The sequence below is a fragment of the Mandrillus leucophaeus genome, unplaced genomic scaffold, assembly GCF_000951045.1.
Source record: "Mandrillus leucophaeus isolate KB7577 unplaced genomic scaffold, Mleu.le_1.0 Scaffold750, whole genome shotgun sequence".
Lineage (NCBI taxonomy): Eukaryota > Metazoa > Chordata > Mammalia > Primates > Cercopithecidae > Mandrillus > Mandrillus leucophaeus.
Window position 1 is genome coordinate 670895 of NW_012108142.1, and position 25288 is coordinate 696182.

General features: G+C 38.3%; 1 protein-coding gene across 2 annotated transcripts in view; it reads right to left on the minus strand.

Moving 5' to 3' along the window:
- Positions 1-25288, minus strand: part of MYO16 (myosin XVI) — a 655611-nt gene that overhangs the window by 378203 nt on the left and 252120 nt on the right. For both annotated transcript variants that reach the window (XM_011966244.1, XM_011966243.1), the window contains exon 10: positions 9181-9331. In XM_011966244.1, coding sequence (XP_011821634.1) covers positions 9181-9331 — 151 coding nt within the window. The remainder of the gene's footprint in view (positions 1-9180; positions 9332-25288) is intronic.

Genomic DNA, 25288 nt, shown 5'->3' on the forward strand with positions numbered 1-25288 from the left:
GGGCATGGTGGCACACGCCTGTAATCTCAGCTACTCAGGAAGCTGAGGCACGAGAAATGCTTGAACCCAGGAGGTGGAGGTTGCAGTGAGCCGAAATTGAGCCACTGCACTCCAGCCTGGACAACGGAGAAAGACTCTGTCTCAAAAACAAACAAACAAAAATACACACACACACACACACACAATAATAGAAACACAAACTGAGTAGTGGGCATGTTGAAAGGTCAGAGTATTTTTTTTTATGAACTCTAGTTAGACTGGTGGCATGGCAGCAAGCTTTGTGGCACTGGAGTTCAAACCATTTCTATAAGCAGGAAACACAATATTCCAATAGATGCATGTTTACTAAAAACTAATTTGTAAAATATTCCATTAGCTGGGCATGGTGATGTGCCCTGTAGTCCCAGTCACTTGGGAGGTTGAGGGGAGAGGATTATTTAAACCTAGGGGTTTGGGTTTGAGGCTGCAGTGAGCCATGATAGTGCCACTACACACCAGCCTGGGTGACAGGGCTAGGCCCTGTCTAGAAAAAAAAAAAAAAATCTAGATTTCAGAAATATCAACAACAAGCCTATATCCCTCCCCACCAAGATGCACAAACTCAAACACCCTGAGTTCATTGTTTTAACTACTTTGCAACTTTTAAAGGAAACATATTTCCAAATATCTTTCAGCATTAACCTACACTAAGCATACAATATAGTTTTACTAAAATTAGTTATTTAATGTTGGGTTAGAGGCATAGCTTTAAGGCTTTGATGTGTCAGAATTATCTACTTGAATCTTTCAAGAGTTGCATCCAAACACTGGTACTTTTTGTTGATAAAAATAGAAGTCATAATGTTCCAGCTATGCTGGTGTTTCCTGGGTTGTCAAAACAATTTTGAAATTGTTTGATATCAACTTTTTAACATTATACACTGGGTTCCACTTTGCGGAGTCTCATAGGCATCAAGCGCTACCTAGACTGACAGGTCTCAGAGAGAGGCGTGACAATAGAAGAAGCCACGCTGCCTTCGGCATAGCCCTTAGACAAGGAACTGGTGGTCTTGATCCAGGCAGTTTTTAATTCTGCTTTCATCGGTCATGCAAATTCAAGTAAATATCTCAGACATTAATTTGAGCTTCCCTACTTCGAATGTTAGAAAATGCGAGCTCATCTACCTCTGAAACATCAATTATTTGTATTCAGCGGGTTGAACAACAGTGTTTAAACCCCAGTTGTACATCTTCCAATCTGTGAGTTCTTGAATAGTTTTCTATCTTAACATCATGAAGTTGCTTTTCATTCTCTATGTGATGAAAGATAGTATATACTTCATAGAGTGGCTGAGGGAATTAAAAAAATGAGGGGAATTTGGCCCGGTGCCTCCTCTGCAGCTAAGTGTGCCTCATTAGTGCCCTTAGTAACACATCTAGGGGCCACGGAGACCATGTAACTTCCTACCAGCTTCCCTTGGGGCTGGGGGAGGGAGGGATGCGGGTGAGCGTGGAGGGCCCTGGGGCTGTCCGCGCTGTTCTCAGCAAAGATGCTCAGCTTTCCTTTGCTTTAGGAATCAGAGTTCTCGTTCACATATTTCTTTCTGAGGAAGGTTCTTCTGCTGAATAACATTTTAAAACATTTTGGCATTCATTATTATAGCATCATTATTTAATGGATGAAAAACTTGAGGCCCAGAGAGGACATGAACTTTTTCTAGGGTCACACAGCTGATAAGTCAGAAGCAAAAGCTGGCATGATAACCACTGGGGAACAGGAGGAATTCCAGTGGATAATGGAAACATCTGATGACATCTATTCAATAATGGGCCAAATTTCCCCTGCTCACCTTCTTTGTCGGCCATTGTGCTAGAGGTTTAGCACAAAGAGGAAAAAAGGAACGATGTTTGTGACCTCCCCTATGCGGGGGAGAAGTTAGGACAAAAATAAGAAATTACAAGTACAAAATGTATGTGAGGGGAAAAACAGGATGCTTTCAAAAGAGAAAAATTTTACTTTAGATGATCCGAGAAGTCCTCTTTGAAGAGGTCACGTTGATGTTGAAATTGGACATCATTTTAAAAGGCAGTCCTGTGGGATGTGGGGAGAGATGTCTCAGGGAGAGGGAAGGACATGGTGAGGGCTGTAAGGTCGGGAGGAGATGGGTGTGTGGGAGACCCTAGAATCTGCCCTGGTGTGGAGGAGGTGGGAGAAGGCAGCAGCAGGGGATATTGAAGGAGCTGGAAAAGCTTCCTGGGCCATAAGGAAGAGCTGCTTCATTCCAGGAATTTGTGAAAGTCATGGAGGGGACTGAGCATGGGGACCGCAAGAGCAGTTTCACAGTGCTAAGACGACACACCGGCAGCTGCAGCAGAGAAAAGGTGGAGTGGTGAGACCAGCCAGCAAGCTCTAGAAAAAGGGGGCTCAAGGAAGAGGCCACAGAGGAATGGATTAGACTTCGATTAATTTAAGAAAAAGAGGAGCTGCCATATGCAACTGTATGCAACTAAGTTGCACTTGATTTCCTAACTAGAATTAATTTAGACAAGACTGAAGATTTCCATATAAAGATGGATAATTTTACTGCATTCCAGGATCACAGACTGGAATGGTTGCCCTTGGATATAAAAGGAATCTAGAAAACATGTGCAATTAGGTAAGAATGTATTTTCTAGAGATGAAATAACTTGTGGCAAAAGTCCTTATGTAGAGAGACACATGAAAGGGAAGTTTCACCATCAATTTAGGGATGGATGTAAATATATTTTCTTTTAAATATCTTTGCAATGTTTCTCCAAAGTACATAAACTTACGCACACATATAGACAACCCCAAAAGCGATGTAGGCATGCATGAATGCATGTACGAAAATTAATCCATATGCATATTCATACATGTACCTAATTTGATGTAAATCACTAAATGATTGCAATAACTTTGAGTCATGCAAAAAGAAGGCAAAACTCTCCAGCAAGTTAGCATACATCTTCAACTCCCAAAGAAATCATAAAAAGGAAGAAAATCAAGAGCAAGATTTGTATTTTCTTCAGGAGTAATGATTTATGCTAAGATAATAAGATCCCTCTTACAGTCACGATGCTAACAATTTCAATGCAAATTTCTGTGTGCACATTTAGCAAAAACATGAATAGTACTAACAGAAGTTCTGCATTTGTTCCAGCAAGCCTGGAACAGCTATCACAGACATCTCATTGGTATTCCTGTGGATTCTCGTCTTCAGTGGCACAGCTGTTACATGGGTCAGAAAGTGTACTAGGCTGACAGTAAAAATGTGACTACTCCCTAGCCTGTTTATAGTTACACAGAGGGGCAGATCCAGTGTGACAGTAGATCAAGGGAAGAGTTCCTTGCATTTCTCACATCAAGATTCCAAAATGACCCGAAAGGAAGCTTTGATAATCTTAACCAAGGCTATCAAAGGAGCACATTCTTTACAGATTTCAAAAGCATTGTGACAGCTGATAAGTAGAAAGAAAAATAAAAAGTATGTCTGTGAATGTTTTTATGTTGCATTTGTAGGCTGAAAAGTAGGCACTACCAATGTCTGCCAAATAATTATAATAATAATCACCAGATAAGTACAAACTATTGCCTATCCTCTCCAAAATTGACCACTATGGTTTTTATTATATATATTTCCAAAAGGAGAGATCTAAAACGCAAGACAGACATACTTTAGAAATCAAGGAAGAATTTAGGGGAAACACTTTGAGAAATGTTTTGCGACCCAAAGCTAATTTAAGTTTTGAAAGTATTCTGAATTTGCTGATCCCTCGTCCCCATTGTGTGGACGCTGTTTTGAGAACCGTGGGCTTTACCATGTTGTCTTGTGTTTGCTTGTTCGTGATTTCTCTCTGGGAAGCTGGTAATACATGTCCAGGGAGTAGAAGCCCAAGGGGCAACAGAAATAATCTGACTTGTGGGATCAGGGTCACAGGATTTGGAGGAAGGCAGTCTAGGGGCAAACAACCCAGTATGGATAAGTGAAAAAAAAAAAAGGAGAAAATTTAAATAAATAAAAAAAAAAGACTATGTGTTGTTGGACGGGTACAGTGGCTCACGCCTGTAATCCCAGCACTTTGGGAGGCCGAGGCAGGCAGATCACCTGAGGTCAGGGAGTTTGAGACCAGCCTGATTAACATGGTGAAATCCCATCTCTGCTAAAAATACACAAATTAGCTGTGTGTGGTGGCAGGCACCTGTAATCCCAGCTACTCTGAAGGCTCAGGCAGGAGAATCGCTTGAACCCAGGACGCGGAGGTTGCAGTGAGCTGAGATGGCGCCATTGTACTCCAGCCTGGGCGACAGAGTGAGACGCCATCTCAGAAAGAGAAAAGAAAAAAGAAAAAAAAAAAAAAGAAGCTGTGTGGACCGGAATGACTAGATTAAGAAAGGGTGATCACATGACACATACTTTACTTCACTTCCCAAGGCTTCCACCCATGCCATGCCTGGACAGTCCTGTGTAGTTTTGCCCTCCTTTTGTTATTCTGCCAAGGTTTCTTAAATAGTGAAGTCTACCAGGTCCTTTCCCTTTCCCTTTCCCTGGGTGCAGATCTACATGCTTGCGTCTCTGTGGACTACAGGAAGAAAGTTTTAGCGAATCTTAGAAGCCTGCTGTGGTGCCACTAGAAGAGCACTGGATACAAAATAAAAGAAACATTTGTGATTCTAGACAACTTGTTTAACTTTTTGGTCAAGAAAAGGGTCACACTCTGTAGCCCATGCTGGAGTGCAGTGATGACATCCTAGCTCACTGCAGCCTCCAACTTTTGAGCTCAAGCAATCCTCCCACCTCAGCCTCCTGAGTTGGTGGGACCACAGGTGTGGGCCACCATGCCCTGCGCCATCATGCCCTGCTAAGTTTTAAATATTTTGTAGAGATGGGGTTTTGCTATGTTGCCCAGGCTGGTCTTGAACTGCCGACCTCAAGCAATCCTCCCACCTCAGCCTGCTGAGTGGGTGTGACCACAGGTGTGCGCCACCATGCCCTGCTAAGTTTTAAATATTTTGTAGAGATGGGGTTTTTCCATGTTGCCCGGGCTGGTCTTGAACTCCTGGCCTCAAGCAATCCTCCCACCTTGGCCTCTAAAAGTGCTGGGATCACTGGAGTAAGCCACCGCTCCCAGCCTGCTCAACTTTCTTGAGTTTAAGTTTGGTCAGCTTGAAACTCAGTTTGAAGCTTGAGTTTAAGTTATGTAGTGAAAGCAGTTAATAACCTGCTCACAGTGACGTTTTGAGGATTAAGATAATGCAGCTGAAAGCATTTCTAAGCTTTGAAATGTTAACCAACATAACACACAATTTTGCATTATTATTTTCTAAAATCATCTATATTTACATTGAAGAGTATAAAGTCCTGTGGATATGCTGACTGGAACTACATGAATTTAGACCAGATCTGTGCAGGGAGTAGAAGACGTTACCGCTCTGGCAAAACCAGAGTATGTAATTCCAGTCAGTCACATACAGCCAGTCTATACAATAATAACAATACGAATAATACATCCATCTACTGTCATCGTCATAGCAACCATACAAGGCTGGTCCTATGTACCCATTTCACACTTGAGGCTCAGCAAGGCTATGGGACTTCCATAGAGTTCCCGAGCTGCAGACCTGAACCACAGCAAAGCTGCGTGCTTCTTTCCCGCTTCTCTCTACCCCAGGCTATCATGGCTTCACTGAACGGAATAATCACTTGCCTTCAATTTCAACCTTAAACCTAATTGAAGTAAAAATGTCTGAAAGAAGAGAGGGAGGAAAGACGGAAAATAAGAAATTAGGAAACCAAGAAAAGAATGTAAAACCCCAGCAGGTCAGGGAGGGATGGGATGGGAAAGGAAACGAGGAGGGAAAGGGAAGAGAAGGAAGTCTTGCACATTATACGCCACTTAAGAAACATTCTGAGTTCTCAGAGATAATATAAAAACAAATGTTAATTTTAGTGATTCTCGGAAATTTAAAAAAATAAAATGTCAAATCATGTCTTTAATATTCATTTACACAGTTACCATTTGATAAGACCTACACTTTGTAAAAATCTGGAAAGACAGATGCAAAGTAGTTTTTATTTTAAGTTTTTAAAATTTTTCCACATGATGTATTTATCTCTAAAATGTTAATCAGAGCTTTATGGCTTTGAAAAGTGTTTTGGAAAGCTTTCCTATGAAATGTGAATATATAATCCATTCAGTTTATCACGCTGCTCTTCCCTGGAGAGAACCGTCCAGCTAGTACCTTGTGGGCAAGAACATAGGAGAATATGATGGATACAGTGTAGCATATTACCGGGTGAATATTAGATCACACAGGACCATAAAGCTGGGTAGCCACCATTCCCTCTCTATTAACCCATAAATAGAACATGGTTACAATTACTTTTTATGTCTAGGATACAATTATAAAAAGTCTACATTAAAACAGAAAAGTTAGCCTATGAAGATTACACTTGATATTCTTATGTCCTGAATGTCTTATATTTGAAGAATATTTTATGTGTTTTAGAAACATCTTATTAAATTACCACTTAAAAAGCAATCAATCTGCTAATCATAAATTGTTTTAACTTCACAGAGGGAGAAATCTCAGTACTCTGATGAAACGGTTGACCTAGTTTGCTCTTCTTTAAATAAATAAGTATCATTGTACTTACTACTGCTAAACTCAAACACCTAATTAACACAGCTTGAAAGCAAATTAATAGAAATGTACAATAATTTCACATATACACGTTGACTAAAAGTCATGCCATATCACTAATTGCATTCAAAAGTTTTTGAATGTTAGTTAATTTGAACAGTAGGAAATCAATTCGCCTGAGATTTTCCATACATTTCTATAAATGAATTAAGAAAAAATACTTCAAAACAATGCCCGTAAAAACAAAACTACATTTCAAAGTAATCTTTAATTTCTCTAGGTCATATAATGAATAACATTAATTTTCCCATTCTTAGTAACAAATTAAGGTATGAGGAAAATAACTCCGTAAGTTTAAAAATAATATTCAATTGTTGGTCATACTCAATTTTTTGCTCACATACCTATTCTACTAGAATCCTATGATGTAATATTTTAATCAATAAACAGGCTATTGAAAAAATGAAATATTTCCCCTCCCAAAAGGAAATACATGAATATATATACACACACACACACATATATATACACAAATTTTGTTAAATCTAAAGGTGAGCAGTAATGGTTTTTTATATAACACGAGAAAGCAGCCCATAAGACTTTACTCAAAGTGGCTGCCCGTGAAAAGAAACAGGAAACAGAACTCATTCTTGAGTTTCAACTGTTGTAAAATAACTCAGAAATTTGTTTCCTTAACACTCACTGCAAACTAATTTGAGTCTTAAATATCTGTAACGAAAACAAAAGCAAGCTTTTAGATTACTAAATGTACGGGCATAAGTGTTAAAATGTATGAGGGGTAAAAGGGTGTTAGACACTAGTTAATTAATAGTTATTTTTCCTCTATACAGGATACTAATTACAGGACAGTATTAAATCATAACTGGAAATGGAAAGTTATGTCAGACATTAAAGTACACAAATTATATGACTCAGAAACACGTGGAATGTCAAAAGAAGTTAATAAGATCCTTAAGAAAGTTAAGAATATTTTGCCAGGTGCGGTGGTTCACACCTATAATCCAAGCACTTTGGGAGGCTGAGGTGGGAGGATCACCTGAGCCCAGGAAATCAAGATCAACCTGGGCAACACAGTGAGACCCTACCTCTTAAAAAAAGAAAAAAACACACACAGAAAAAAAATGTCCGAGCATGGTGGCACACACCCTAGTCCTAGCTATCTGGAAGCGGAGGCAGAAGGATCACTGGAGCCTGTGAGGCTGAGGCTGCAATGAGCCATGACTGTGACACTGCACTCCAGCCTGAGTGACAGCAATGTTCTGTCTCAAAAAATATATACATATTTTCTCTTAAATTTTACCTAACCTTTGATTTGTCTAGTACTGTGGACTCACTGTATTTCCCCAAATTCATATGTGGAAGCCCCCATCCCTAATGCAACTGTATCTGGAGATAGAGCCTATAAGGAAGTGATTTAGGTTAAATGAAATCATAAGGGTGGGATCCTGATCCCACAAGATTACTCCAGAGAGTGTCCTCTCCCTGCTCCTCCCTGCCTCTCCCTCCTTCCCATTCTCCCTGCCTCCTTCTGTCCACCCTGCAAGGACACAGCAGTGGGAAGGCGCCCTGCACCTTTAGTCAACCTGCACCTTGACCTTGGACCCTCAGAATCCAGATGCCTCCACAACTGTGAGAAATGCATTTCTGTTGTCGAAGCCACCCAGACTGCGGTGTTTTGTCATAGCAGCTTGAGCCGATGAATACACCTGCTAAAATTTAAAAGTGTTTCAAATGTTTTGCTTATCTGCTTTAGTTACTTGAAATAACAAAAATGACTAAAATTAAAATTAAATTTTAAGAAGATCTTTAGGAAACCTGGCTAAAATATCTATAAGATATTAAAAAATAGATACACTGAAGAAAGCTATTTTCAAGGATGCAAGTTATTCTGCCACTTATAAGACAGAAATATACAAAAATCATTTATTTCTGTGGCTATAATAAAAACATTAATTTCCATAACTCCAAGCTCATTCCCCTCTCCCACTTCGAATCCAAAATTACCTCCCATAACTTGGGCACCAGACAAGGACACATATATATGCACACGTAAACACACACACACGCAACGTAAACACACAGACACACACAAATACACATGCAATGCATGACCACAGTTACTTTTAAGAATAAATGATTCAGTGACTGGTTTGCCCTTCTTGTTCGTAAAATATTTGGATCATTGAAATAAACCAAAAAACACAGAATGCGTAAAAATCAAAATAATGACAAATGACTCAATTGGAAATATTCAAGAAGTAATGAGCTGGCTGAGTTTACATTCCTGGTATATAAGTCAACACCAAAATTCAAATTGTAAAGCACAATAGCAATTATGCGTGTTGATCAGCAGAATGCACTAATTGTTTATGAAAACTGCAAGCAAAATACTAATCTAGGCATTAATTTGTCTTTGAATATAAATTAGTGCACACTTGTTTTTGAAATATGCTGGATTTTAATACATTACTTGATATGAAAAAGTACTGGTAGACATGCAGTAAGGGAGTGACTACCTGCTCGGGTTTGGTGGAACCGCCCATCGTGGGGTTTTCAGGGGTTCTGTCCTGAGACTGCTGCATACACAAACCTTTCGTTGCATCTTTGAACATAATGTCTTTTTCCAACAAACTGTCTTGCTTGGCAATTGGTAACACCAGGGGACTGCTAGAGGAAAAAAAGTCAATATTACAATTAGTCTCTTTCTAATGTTTTATCAATTGAAAATTACCAATACAGGATAGTTGGACTATAGATGGTGATTTTATTCAGATAAGAAATACTTCTTATAAACTGCAGGAAAAAAATTAAAAAGAAATCTGTAAACTTTAAAAAAATTAATTCCAAACTTCAATTTTAACTTTAAAAGAAAAAATATATACTTATTTGAACTCCAGAAGAAAATGTTTACAAATGTATATCTGACGATAATAGATGAATCAATAAACAATTTAAGTGCTGAGATTGAAATGCATGGCTGAACTAGACAAGATTTAACATTTAAACGCAAAAATGGATTGCAAACAACTGAATAAAGGCGTAATTGTATAATTCGTTTAAAAATTACTCATTTAGGATTTAAAATACAAAATCGTGGACAAAATTTCAAGTTTGTAATGGAATAATAACATGAGAATTAAAAACAATAATATCTTTAAGGACTGCAACATTACAAGCAGAGTAACTTTTGTTAATTCTATACAGCTCAAACAAAGCCAAAAAATAAAAGATACTTAACTTTTTATTCTTCTATTTACTTTATTGCCAAAATACAGTCATTATTTTATAATGTTCATTAAAAATAAATAGAAAATAAATTGATAAATGTTGCATCGTATCACTGAGATTTAAAATGTGCCTCCTGAATTGTTACCATATAAGCAGAAATGCATGTGTATTTAATCAAGTGCAATCTATGTAAACATAATTATTTCATGTAGTCTACCATAGTCACTGGGATTCTAACTAGAGCTAAGTGCAATTTTTTTGCCTCTTTTCAACTTCTATTTATTGAGGTTTAGTTTACGTACAGTAAAACTCACCCTTTGTTGTTTAGCTCAATGAGATTCGACAGATATACATAGTTGCATAAGCAAAATAACTGGCAATCTATAGAATACTTTATCACCTCCAAGAGACCCTTTGTGTCCCTTGGAGTCAATTATTATTAGGTGAGTTAGTGGCTTCTCACACTGTGATTTTTATTTGAATTTCATTTTCTTATTTTAAAATACTTATTAAATAAAAATGGAATGTATTTCAGGTGTATAATGTGGTGATTTGATATACATTTTGTAAAGGAAACTACAATTCTATTAATTAACATATCACATTAGATCTCCAAAATTTGCTCATCTTATGATTTAAAGTGTGTGCTCTATGACTGACACCTTCCCTTGCTCCGACTCTCCAATACCTGGCAGCCACCATTCTACTCTCTGCTTCTGTGATTTTCAGGTTTTTGAGAGTCCACACATAAGCAAGATGATGCAATATTTATCTGTCTGTGTCTGGCTTACTTCACTTGGCCTAATGTCTTCCACGTTGATCCACTGCAAATGATAGAATTTCTTTTTTTTTTTTTTGTAGCTGAATAATATTCTGTAGATACATACCACAATTTCTTTATCCTTTCATCTGTTCATGGGCCTTAGATTGTTTCCATATTATCATTATCGTGAACAATGCTGAAATGAACATGATACGGTACAAACCTCTTTGAGATCTTGATTTCATTTCTTTTGAATAAAATATCCAGAATTACAATACTGGATCATGTGTTAGTTCTATTTTTTAATTTTTTGAGGAGACTCCATACTTGTTTCCGTAGTGACTATACCACTTTGCATCCCCACAAACAGTGTTCAAGGGGCCCCTTTTCTCTATACCCTCACCAACACTGGTTACCTCTTGTCTTTTGGATAATTTTCATCCTTACAGATTTGAGGTGGTATCTTGTTGTGCTTTGAATTTAAATTTCTGTGATGACTAGTGATGGTGAGTACCTTTTCATATACCTGTTGGACAAAATTGTATATCTTCTTTGGAAAAATGTCTATTCAGGTTCTTTGCACATTTTAAAAACTTAAGAGTTGTTTTTACAGTGAGCTTTGTGAGTTCATTATGTACTTTAGTTATTTACCCCTTAATCATATATATTTGCACATACATATGCACATACATGTATATACCTAAGTATACAGTTTGCAATTATTTTCTCCCATTAAACATGCTACTCTTTCATTTTGTTGATTTTATTGTTTTCTTTGCTGTGCAGAAGCCTTTTAGTCTGATGTAACTGACTTATTTTTTCTTTTGTTATTTGTGCTTTTTCTTCTGGTGTCATATCCATAAAACTCATTGCCACAAAAGTTGTTGAGGAGCTTCTTTTTTTTTTTTTTTGAGGTTTATGGTTTTAAATTTTATATTGAATTCTTTCATCTATTTTGACTTAATTTTCTACATGGTGTAAGACAAGTGTCCAATTTCATTCTTTTGTATGTGAATACCCAGTTTTCCTAGTACCAACTATTAACTTTCTTTTCTCCATTGCATCTTGGCACTCCTGTCAAAGATCAGTTGACAATATATGCTTAGGTTTATTTCTGCACTTTCCATTCTGTTCCATTGGTCTATGTGTCTGTTTTATTGCCAGTATCATACTATTTTGATTACTATAGCTTTGTAATACAGTTTGAAATCAGGGGATGTGATGCTTTCAACTTTGCTCTTTCTGAAATAAATAGCTTTTGCTATTTAGAGTTTTTGTAGTTCCATAAAAAGTTTCTCTTCTTTGGTAAAATGTGGGCTCAAATCTTTTGACTATTTGTATTGGTTTCTTTTTTTTCAGATTATTGACTTTATATATTCTGTATCCAACTCATTTATCAGATAAGCTCTTGGCAAATATTCTCTCCCACTCAGCATCTTTGTACTTTTATTTGCATAATTGTATTTCAAAGAAAAAAAATTCTCTTACAGTTTGTGCTTCTGTGACTTATCTAAGTTCCTTTCCTAACCCAATGTCACCAAAAATTTCTCCTGGGTTTTACTCTAGGATTTGTACAATTTTAAGCTTTACACTTTGATCTACGATCCATTGTGAGTTGCTTTTTGTATACAGTGCTACGTATGAGTTGAAGTACATTATTTTCTCATATGGATGTCGAAATGTTTCAGCGTTATTTTTTAAAAAATGACTTTCACTTCCATTTAGTGGGACACATTTTTAAAAAATAAATTGATCATATCTGTGTGAGTTTATTTTGGGACTCTTCAGAAGGTTTCATTGATATAATCATTCATTATTAAATCAATACTACACTGTCTTGATTCAAATATCTTCTCATTTAGACTTGAAACCAGTCATGTGAGTTATCCAACTTTATTTTCACTTTGAAAATTATCTGGCAGTCCTTAGCATTTTCATATACATTTTGAATCTGTTTGTGAATTTTTACAAAAATACCTGTTGTGATTTTGATTAGCATTGCATTCAATTGATAAATCAGTTTGGTGAGAATTGAAATACTGACAATGTCAACTTGTGTCATGCATGAAAACAAGTACCTTTATTTTGATCTTTGTCAATTTCCCTCACCAATATGTTTTAGCTTTCAGAATGAAAATCTTCCAAATAATTTTTAGATTTATACTTTTTTATGGTTTTATGAATGTATTTTAAAATTCCAAGGCTGAGTGTAGAAGGATTGCTTAGGTCTAGGAGATTGAGACCAGCCTGGGCAACACAGTGAGCCCCTTCTCTACAAAAAGTAAAAAGTTAACCAGCTGTGGTGGTGCGTGCCTGTAGTCCCAGCTACTCAGGAGGCTGAGGTGGGAGGATCTCTTGGGTCCATGAGGTGGAGGCTGCAGTGAACTGTGATTGCATAGGTACACTCCAGCCTGAGTGACAGAGTGATACCTGGTCTCAAAAAATAATGAAACAAATGAGTAAATAAAAATAAAATTCCAATTTCCATTTATTGAATTTTAGTATATAAATACACAAATGATTTTGTATATTAACCTTCACATAGCAAGAAGAGAATAAGCTGAAGGGTTGCTTTCAGTAACCACCACAGTCTCATCACTTTGCAGCCCATCTCTATGCCCTGCCTTGCAACTGAACCATAGAACCTAGGAAAGCATGAATAAAAAAAGAGACTAGCAAATAGGCCAGGCCTGATGAAAAAGCAGGAATATTAAGAAATAAGTTTACAGAAATGCAAGGTCAGTCTTCCTTATTTTGAACTCCGGATGATGTTTTATAGTGTTTGAGCCAATGAAAATACTTGCACATATGTGAGGGGACAGAGGATCATATATTAATATGAGATAGCATGGCATAGTACAGATGTATGGGCATACATTTTCAAGTCAGTAAAACTACCATGTTTGATATCTGGTTATACCACTTTGGATGAGTTATGTAGCCATTCTGTAAAATCAAACTGCAAATGGACTATAGTGAAGGACTAATAACATAATGCACAAAAAGGGAGTAGCACCATGACTATGGCCATAGCAGGCAATAAAACCAGCTGTTGTTTGTATGTGTCTAGAACTGTCAAGCTTCTGAGATTTCACCCTACTTACAATCTAATAAGTTAGTTTGTTACTATTCCATGGTTAGTTGCAGAAGACAAGAGTTCCCTGGACAAGAGATAAAAGACTTTATTACTCAAGGAAGACACAGAGCTTTATGTTTATATCAGTTATTCTGTTTATATTTGTCTTCTTATGGTTATATTTGTCTTCTGTTCCATGTAGTGAGGAGGGGGAAGTAGGAAGAAAACAATACAGTTGGATCTTAATGGATGCCAACACTAGAGAAAGTGCTGTTACAGGAGAGAAAGCCAGGTATATATCAAGTATCTTTTGAGCAAGCAACAAACATTGCATCAAGGAGCAAATAAGTCAGTCCATTCTTTTGGGAGTGAATATGATTATTTAAATTTACTCGGTTGCCTATGTAGCTATCTACATATGCCCTGCAGTCTGACAAACTGAGCAAGAATGTGAAGGATGCTCATGGATCAAGGTAGACCGGTTCTTCTCAATAGTAGAGTTATTAATTGAAAAAAATTTACTATGAAAAGAAAAGGCTTATAATGCTTATAAAAATTTCATAGCCAGATCTGCTTGATACTGCTCTGATTAGAATATTTGTCACCAGTGAGGCAGTATTGAGAGGTGAAACCTTTAGGAGGTGATTAGGTAATGAGGCCTCTGTCCCCATGAAACCTTTAGGAGGTGATTAGGTAATGAGGCCTCTGTCCCCCATGATTAACTGTCCCCAATAAGTTAATCGATTCATGGATTAATAGATTATTGGGTTAATGAATTAATGGATTATCATGAGAGTGGGACTGATGGCTTCATAAGAAGAGGAAGAGAGACCTGAGCTAGCACTCTCAGCCCCTCATCATGAGATGTGCTGTGCCACCTTGGGACTGTGCAGAGAATCCCCTCAGCAAGAAGGTACTCACAAGATGTCACCCCTCAACCTTGGACTTCTCAGACTCCAGAACCATAAGAAATACCTTTCATTTCTTATAAATTACCCAGTTTTAGGCAGCCTGTTATAGGCAACAAAAAATGAACTAAGACAAATGCCATCAAATGATAAAATATTACTTCCAAAGAGACCTTCTTTCTTCCACAAGCACCACTGGGATAATGCCTGTCTGCTGTAACTTCATTCATCATTCACAGAGTTCCCAAGAATATGTTCTATGCCTCTTTGAAACAAAACCCCTTCACATATTTTAAAAAGTTATTATGGTGTGTCTGTGTGTGTGTGTGTGTGTGTCTGTGTGTGTGTGTGTGTGTCTCTCTCTCTATATATATATATATTTTTTTTTTTTTGAGACAGAATCTCACTCTGTCACCCAGGCTGGAGTGCAGTGGTGTGATCTTGGCTCACTGCAACCTCTGTCTCCCAGGTTCAAGTGATTCTCCTGTCTCAGCTTCCTGAATAGCTGGGACTACAGGCATGAACCACCATGCCGATCTAATTTTTTTTTAATTTTAATTTTTACTAGAGATGGGGTTTCATTATGAAATTCTGAGGACAGGCTGGTCTCAAACTCCTGTCCTCAAGTGATCCACCTGCCTTGGCCTCCCAAAGTGCTGGGATTACAGGCGTAAGCCACCATTCTTGGCCTTTCTCTATTGTTTTCTATAATTTGAGTGAACTATCTGCAAAACGTTATATTAATTATATGACATTTAATATGTGATAGTCTTCTAAACACTCTACATGTATTAAATTTGTTTCATTTTCACAACAACATTATAAAGTGTTCATTATTTTATAATGTCTATATGTTTTATGAATGAGCGAACTGAGAGCACAGAGGAGAAGAACTTGCTCTGGACACACAGCAGGTGCTACTGGAGCTGAGGTTTGAGTCTGTCGGATCTAAGCTACAGAACCTGTGTGCTTACTCACCTGCCACACTGTCTACATCTACTCTCATATCATAAAAATATTTTCTGTATTTTTCTTCATCTATCAATCGTATTTTCTTTCTTCTTTGTCAGAGAGTTCTATACACAAAAGGGAGGGTTTGCATATACCAATTTTTTTGAGTCTAGGGTGATTAATAAAAGAGTAGATTGGTCAAGGTCCAAACAAAGAAGATAGTTTATGAAATACAAAAAAGATCACCAATTATAAAGCTTTCTTTAGAATAAATATTTAGAAGAAGAACTGAATTTAGTAAAATAGTTGAAATAATCCTTTTATATCTCAAATCTAATTGCAGTATCACTAGCAGACTCCATGAGAGCTATGGTTGGAAAAAAGATTGGCTTAAGACTATGGAGACATCATTCTAAATCAGATTTTACCTCAAGTTGGCTGCCACCTGAACTTTTAAGGCCTGTGAAATCTCTGGGTCACAGCTTCACCTTTGCAAAATGCAAGCGTTAAACTAGGTAATATCTAAGTGTATATCAAGCCCTACAGTTTTGTATTCTTAATAAATAATCTCTACATATAGAACTTTTTACCTGCATCTCAAAAATAAGTCACTAACTCACTCAATTACATCATAGGTTATATAAGATATACCACTAACAATAATCGCAAAGAAATAGTTACAGAGATTCTCTGTATTTGCACACTGTTTGCGTGCTGCTATAAGGACATACTTGAGACTGGCTATGTATAAAGGAAAGAGGTTTAATTCACTCACAGTTCCACATGGATGGGGAGGCCTCAGGAAACTTACAATCATGGCAGAAGTCACCTCTTCACAGGGTGGCAGGAGGAAGAATGAGTGCCAACAGGGGAAATGCCAGATGCTTATAAAACCAGCAGATCTCATGAGACTCACTCACTATCATGAGAACAGCATGGGCAAACCACCCAGATGATTCAATTACATCCCACTGGATCCCTCCCATCACACGTGGGGATTACGGGAACTGCAATTCGAGATGGTATTTGGGTGGTGACACAGGCAAACCATATTATTCTGCCCCAGCGCCTCCCAAACCTCATGTCCTTACATTTCAAACATCACGCCTTTCCAACAGTCCCCTAAAGTGTTTACTCATTCCAGCATTAATGCAAAAGTCCAAGTCCAGAGTCTTATCTGAGTCAAGGCAAGTCCCTATCATCTATGAGCCTATAAAACTGAAAGCAAGTTAGTCACCTCCTGGATACACTAGGGGTACAGGCTTTGGCTAAATAATCCCATTCCAAATGGGAGAAATTTGCCAAAACAAAGGGGTACAGGTCCCATGCAAGTCCAAAATACAATAAGGCAGTCATTAAACCTTAACATTCCATAATGATTCTCCTTTGCTCCATGTCTCACATCCAGGTTACAATGATACAAGAGGTGGGCTCCCATGGCCTTGGGTAGCTCTGTCCCTGTGGCTTTGCTGGGTATGGCCCTGCACCTGGCTGCTTTCATGGGCTGGTATTGAGGGTCTGCAGCTTTTCCAGGTGCATGGTGGAAGCTTTCAGTGGTTCTACCATTCTGGTGTCTGGAGGAACATGGCCTACTTCTCACAGCTCCATTAAGCAGTGCACAAGTGGGGACTCTGTGTGGAGGCTCCAACGCTACATTTCCCTTCTGCAGTGCCCTAGCAGGGTTTGCTCCTGCAGCAAACTTCTGCCTAGAAATCCAGATGTTTCCATACATTCTCGGAAGTCTAGGCTAAGTTTCCCAAACCTCAATTCTTGACTTCTGAGCACCCACAGGCCCAACACCACATGTATTTCACCAAGGCTTGGGGTTTGCACCCTCTGAAGCAAGGCCCAAGCTATCCTTTGGCCCCTTTGAGCTGCATGAGGCTGAAGTTGCTGGGGTGCAGGACACCAAGTCCCTCAGCGGCACACAGCAGTGACGTCTTGGGCTCAGCCCACAAAACCATTTTTGCCTCTCAGACTTCCTTGCCTGTGATGAGAGGGGCTGCTGTGAAGGTCTCTGATATGCCCTGGAGACATCTTCCCCACTGTCTTGGTGATTAACACTTGGCTCCTTGTTACTTATGCAAATTTCTGCAGCAGTCTTGAATTTTTTTCCTAATAAATGGGTGTTTCTTTTCTACTGCATCATCAGGCTGCAAATTTTCAAACTTTTATGCTCTGTTTCCTTTTGAACACTTTGCTGCTTAGAAATTTATTCTGCCAGATACCCTAAATCATCTCTCTCAAGTTCAAAGTTTCACAGATCTCTAGAGCAGTGGCAAAATTCTGCCAGTCTCCTTGCTAAAGCATAGCAAGTGTCACCTTTGCTCCAGTTCCCAGCAAGTTCCTCATCTCCATCTGAGACCACCTCAGCCTGGACTTCATTGTCCATAACACTATCAGCATTTTGGTCAAAGCCATTCAACAAGTCTCTCAGAAGTTCCAAATGTTCCCACATCTTCCTGTTTTCTTCTCAGCCCTTCAAACTGTTCCAGCCTCTGCCTGTTACCCAGTTCCAAAGTTGCTTCCACACTTTCAGGCATCTTTACAGCAGCACCCCACTCCCAGCACATATTTACTGTATTAGTCTGTTCTCATGCTGCTACAAGGACACACCTGAGACTGGGTAATTTATAAAGGAAAGAGGTTTAATTGATTCACAGTTCCACATGGCTGAGGAGGCTTCAGGAAAATTACAATAATTGCAGAAGGCATCTCTTCACAAGTTGACAGGAGAGAGAATGAGTGCCAGCAGGGGAAATGCCAGATGCTTACAAAACCATCAGATCTTGTGAGAATGAGTTCACTATCAAGAGAACAGCATGGGGGAATCCGCCCTCATGATTCAATTACCTCCCACCAGGTCTCTCCCAGGACATGTGGGGATTATGGGAACTATAATTCAAGATGAGATTTGGGTGGGAACACCTCTAAACCATATCACTCTTTTATTCATATAAGAAAAAAAACAATTCTAAGTAATACAATTGTTTTGAAAGGCAGTATATTAATTAGCCATGCACTTATTTTCTACAAGAAAAGTGCAAATTGTATACCTAGGCTGATGGCATACAATATTATAAATTTCCATAGAACAATTGTTTAGGGATCTTTCTTTTAAAATAAAACATTTTATCTATAATCATTGTGATTAATAATAGCATTCAGACAATTTGACTTCGATATATTTAAATTTTCACTTACTATGTATTTGTGGAATTTAATGACACATATAATAAAATGTTGTTTAAAAAATTTTAATTGGTATTTTCTTAATACTCATTAGATGTTTATTGATTGGAAAAATATTTATCAGATTATGTTTAAAACTAAGATGTGATTTTATATATATATACACATACACATATATATATATATATATATATATAGTGCAAGACTGAATAAAAGAGGAAACATAAAGGGTAAAAGGAAAAATTCCAAGTTAATAGTTTCATCAAGAAGGTGGAATAGTGACCCAGAAGGCCTTAACCCTCTTCTCTCAGCTAAATTTTGGACTATCTCTAATCCTCCGAACTCCCTTTTCTTGGAGCAATGACTTTAGAAAACTGAACTGCAAATATTTTCTCTCCCTCTTTGAGATGTATATCTTCTCCCAGCCTCTGGCCAGTTTTACAACCCAGGGATGTCTTTATGACCTGGGAGTCATCCCTTTGAAGTCTAAACAGGGAAGAACATAGCCACATAGTTTTTGTGGCGCACAGGAGCCTAACTTTGATAAAGGACAATGAGCAAATGCCCATGGCTTAGTCACCTTGACCAAACTCCTCCCTAAAGTGCTACAGTACTTTCCTGCTAGCTCATCCCAGCACTTAGAAACTCTCCCATTTTTTGTTCAGTTGAATTGAGTTCAATCATTCTCCCTTAGTGCAATAGTTTTTAGTAAAGTCTTTCTTTCCTGTATAACTTCTCTGGTGCAACTTTTCTTTGAAGCACATGAGCGATTTTTTTCATGCTTCTATATGTTTTTCTGCAGTTTCCAAATTTTCTTCAACAAGAAATTCTTATTCTTATTATAAAAAAGAAATTATTAGTAATAGAAGTTTTATTTGGTGAGAAAAAAAAGAAACAAGATAGTGTATTTTCTACGGGTAAGACAGATCCCATAAACATTTAAAAAAAGAAATTCAGTACCATCCAAGGGTAGCTTAGATTAATACAGTAGAGATAGATTTAACTCTGACTGTGAAAAAAAATTAGATGAGAATATACCAGCAGACAACCAATTTCTGAACTCTACTGGATTTATGCCAGACTTACTTATTTTGACAAACATAAAAGTAACTTCATGCAGAGAAAATGTGCCTATAGGAAATAGGATTTTATTTCTGAAAATGGAAACAGGAATGTAATAAAATGAAACCAACAAAGGCAACAATTATTACCCATTGTAACTAAAGTAATTTTAGAAAATCATAGAGATGAAATACAATTGAATATATTGAGATATATGAGGCCAACAAAAATAACCAAAAAATAATAATAATAATAACACAAACAGATTTCGTAAAGATATGGCATATGTGACTTGGTTATTTTGGTGCTTAAAATAACTGAATAGACAGTTCTTAATGTTACTCCTACAAACATAGCTACATAAATTGTTCACCGTAGAAAATTCAATTAAATTTTTGTTTTTCTGCTTCTATAAAGACCTAAGGATTAATATTAAATGAAAGAGTTCTTGAAGAGATTTGAATTAATTGCTGTATATTTGGTCCTTCTAAAAATTAATTTTTGTAAGAATTTTTTTTTTACAATTTAAAGACCATTATGGTAAAATATTACCTGTGTCTAAAAAGCAAATAAAACTTTCAATGTGTCATTGGCTGAACTGGAGTTTATACTGTTTTTAAGACATATTAATCTTGACAGCTCTCAATAGATATATGCAAAAAAATTTTAATAGCTCGTTTAAGGGAAAATTTGTAAATTAAGTATAATTTAGTACTTTTATGTATATATGAAGGAAGATTCTGAAAGTTTCAAGTGTTAGCTTCGCTAGGAATGCTCCCTGAATGGATCATTCTGTCCCTGTATTCGATGACATTTCTCTTTGTGCACTACTGGACTTCAGAATACCTAAGAGAAAATAATTAGGGAACTCGTTGACAGGTTTATCAATACTTTGTAAACACATTCTGTAGAATTTAACAATGTAGTTGTAATATTTGATTAAAAAGGCTTGATGTTTTATAGATTACTAAATAAAAAAAATTATACATACATATCAAATGAGTTATTTGATATAAAAGTCATTTGTAATCTAAAAGACAATATACAAATATGATGTATTACTGCTTAAATTGCTTAAATACTATGCATTAATTGTCGGGAAAAGAAAGAGACCAGGCTGTTACTGTGTCTATATAGAAAGAAGTAGACATAAGAGACTCCATTTTGTTCTGTATTTGAGATGCTGTTAATCTGTGACCCTACCCCCCAACCTTGTCCTTGCAAGAGACATGTGCTATGGTGACTCAAGGTTTAATGGATTTTGGGCTGTGCAGGCTGTGCTTTGTTAAACAAGTGCCTGAAGGCAGCTTGCTGGTTAAAAGTCATCACCATTCTCTTAATCTCAAGTACCCAGGGACACGTACACTGCCAAAGGTCGCAGGGACCTCTGCCTAGGAAAGCTAGGTATTGTCCAAGGTTTCTCCCCATGTGATAGTCTGAAATATGGCCTCGTGGGAAGGGAAAGAGCTGATCGTCCCCCAGCCTGACACCCGTGAAGGGTCTGTGCTGAGGAGGACTAGTATAAGAGGAAAGAAGGCCTCTTGGTGGTTGTCAGCAGTTGAGATAGAGAAAAGCATCTGTCTCCAGCTCATCCCTGGGCAATGGAACATCTCGGTGTAAAACCGGATTGTATGTTCTGTTTACTGAGAAAGGAGAAAACCGCCTTAGGGCTGAAGGTGGGACGCGCCAGCGGCAATGCTGCTCTTTATGCACTAAAAAGGTTTATGGAGATGTTTGCATATGCATATCAAGGCACAGCACTTTTCCTTAAACTTATTCATGTCACAGAGATCTTTATTCATATGACTTACTGCTGACCTCCTCCCTAGGATGATCCTATTACCCTGCCACTTCCCTTTTGCTAAAATGGTAAAGGTAATGATCAATAAATACAGAGGGAACTCAGAGACCGGTTCGGGCGTGGGTCCTCTGCATGCTGAGCGCCCGTCCCCTGGGCCTACTTTTTCTTTCTCTATACTTTGTCTCTGTGTCTCATTTCTTTTCTCAAGTCTCTCGTTCCACCTAACGAGAAAGGCCCACAGGTGTGGAGGGGGCAGGCCACCCCTTCAATTAATATTCTTTAATATATTAATACGAAGTGAAACCACACAAGAAATTTTATGCCACAGTTTTCTGATTCTGCAAAGTAGAACTTAAGGTGACAACTGGGACATTTTAATACTGAAAGAGGGCTTTATTCATCATCATGCTGGTGAAACAAGCAGACACCAGACTGGACCAAATGGGCACATATGTCCACTCTAGTTATGAGAAATTTATTCTGCTTGTGAAAAGGAGGTGTTCAGGACATACAAATCCATACGGGGCCCGGCACAGTGGCTCACGCCTGTAATCCCAGCACTTTGGGAGGCCAAGGTGGGTGGATCACCTGAAGTCAGGAGTTCAAAACCAGCCTGGCCAACATGGTGAAACCTCATCTCTACTAAAAATACAAAAACTAGCTGGGCACGGTGATGCACATTTATAATCGCAGCTACTCAGGAGGCTGAGGCAGGAGAATTGCTTGAGCCCAGGAGACGGAGGTTGCAGTGAGCCGAGATTGTACAATTGCACTCCAGCCTGGGCAACAGAGCAAGACACTGTCTCAAAAAAAAAAAAAAAAAAAATCCATATGGAACATTGAAACACACTGGAAAGTCAAAGTAGTATCATTTGCACAACTTCTAAATCTTTGGAGTTCTAAAACTTTGGCACAAGAAGCAAGATACCCCAAGGGCATGGCACCCCAAGGTTACAGCAGCTGTAGCACCAGTCAATATTCCTTTAGGCTGCCCACATCAGAAACTAAGCATAGTATCTTAAAGAAATGGACGTTGATTTTTCTCACATAACAAAAGCAGAAATAGGAAGCCCAGGGATGGTAACTTTCTCTAGATCTTCTGGGGCTTTGATTTGTTCTAGCTTCCTGCTCTATTGTTAGAAAGTAACTTTCAGCCTGGCATGGTGACTCACACCTGTAATCCCAGCACTTTGAAATGCCAAGGTGGGTGGATCACCTGAGGTCAGGAGTTCGAGACCAGCCTGGCCAAGGTAGTGAAATCCCGTCTCTAGTAAAACTACAAAAATTAGCTGGGTGTGGTGGTGGGCGCCTGTAATCCCAGCTACTTGGGAGGGTGAGGCAGGAGAATCGCTTGAACCCAGGAAGCAGAGGTTGCAGTGAGCCAAGATTGTGCCATAGCATTCCAGCCTGGGCACCAAGAATGAAACTCTGTCTGAAAAAAAGAAAGTAACTTTCATTTTTTGGTTGTAAGATTATTTGACATTACCAGGTCACACACTTCCGTGCCAAGAAGGAAGGCAACAGAAGGAAAGAAACAGTGATGCTTACCAGAGAAATCTGTCCTTTTAAATCAAGAGATTAACAACATTCCTTGCAGCCCTATCCTGTTAAACACTTGCTGGATATAGCAAATAAAAAATCTTTGACAATTATGAATAATAAATTTGTGATTGCAAATTCAAATTTAGCTGCATTTCTTGCATTTTACCTGGCGACTCCATGCCTGGTGTACTTCTGCTGTGTGTTTTAGTGGCCAGGACAGTGGCTGGTATGGTCTGAAAGTTTGTGTGGCTCCCACATTTATATATTGAAACCTAATCCTCAAAGTGATAGCATTAAGAAGTAGGGCTTTAGGAAGTAACTAAGTCATGAGGGTTGGAACCCTCAGGAGGATTAAAGCCTGGATAAAACTGTCCCCAGATCACTGCGTCCCTCTTCCACCATTTGAAGACGCTGTGAAGGCACCAGCCATGGGAAACAGGTCCAGCTAAATTTGAATTTGCAATAAAAATATTATTACTAACAGAAACAGATGTAAAGATATGGCATATGTGATTTGGTTATTTTGGCACTTAAAAATAATGGACTGAATAGACAGTTCTCAATGTTAATCCTAGAAACACAGCTACATAAATTGTTCACTGTAGAAAATTCATGAACCTTTTGTTTTTTTCTGCTTCTATGAAATAAGATAAAGATCCAAAGATTAATATTAATATCGGACATTTTTAAGACCTTCCTCCAAATCTATTGTGAGTCTTACCTGTTTATTAAGGTCAAACGGGGCATATTGCATTACATATTGTTTCATTCAAAAATCCCCATGGGGTATTTCTCCTCCCCAGTAGCCACTTGGCTGAAGTCACCCTGGGAGCAACTCCAAGAAGTCCCTTTTCCTGTGGCCCTCGGTCCTGCTCAGGTCCCCTCCTCATAGTCTTTCCTCATCCCTAGGAAAGCGGCATTTCCTCTCTATCCCAGGTGACAGATGACTCAGAATCTCCGGAGACCCAGCCCCCACACAACCTCATCAGAGGATTCACACCCAATCAAAGCTGGTCTTTACTGATACTGGATTTTCTTTCCAGCTGCTTAGAAGATAAGATTTTCTCCATATGGTTATAATCAGTTTAAAAGCACCCAGTGGAAAGCCTACCACTATTTTTGTCTCAGCCTATAGCTACAAGGCCTTTCTTCTTCAGATGCTTTTGCTGACGGTTCAAAGATCAGTGAGGAACATCTTTTTTTGGTCATTTCTTAAGTAGTTATTTAGTACTTACAATGAGGCAGATATTGCTCTAAATGCTTTAGAGTATTAACTCAGTTATGAAGAACAACCCTATGATATAGTTATGATTACTATCATCATCAAACTCTGAGGTCTTGCAGTACAATTATGCTAACAGTCAAGGGCCTACAGGTTAAGGGCACAGTCCTCAGCAAGACTGCCCCCATTTTAGATTCCAGCCAAAAGTCTGGGGGTCCCTAGGTCATTTGAACTTTTGAGCAACCAGCTACAAATTTTGGGATTCTCACAAGCCCCCCAGGTTTCACAATCTACTAGAATGGCTCACAAAACTCAGCAAAGTACTAATACAGCTTTATTATAAAGGATACAAATTAGGACAATCCTGGCAAACAAAAAATATGAAAAGGTCTGAGAGGGTCCCAAATGCAGAGCTTCTGAGACCCCTCCCCAAGGATGCAGGGCACATCAAACTCCAGCCTACCGATGTGCTCACCACATCGGAGTCTCCGTGGAGCTTCAATGTCCACAGTTTTTACTGGTGACTCATTGCATAGGCATCAGTGATGCCATCATTGGCCACATGTTTGAACTCCATCTCGAGCCTGTCCCGCTCCTCCTGGAGGTCGGGCTGGTTTTAATCACATGATTGGTCTTTAATCACACTGTTGTTTTTTCTGGTATGACTAGACCCTTACCCTGAGTCATCTCACCTGGTAGGATAAACTCAGATGTGATCCAAGGGGCTCACGAGTAACAAAGACACTCTTATTCCATGGGAAATTCCAAGGATTTGGTTCCCTCCCAGAAACCAAGGAGAAAAATCATCCAGATTCTTTACAAAACAACACCCACATTTTGCACTTGAGTAAAAATGTCACAAAGAGGTTGAGTGAATTG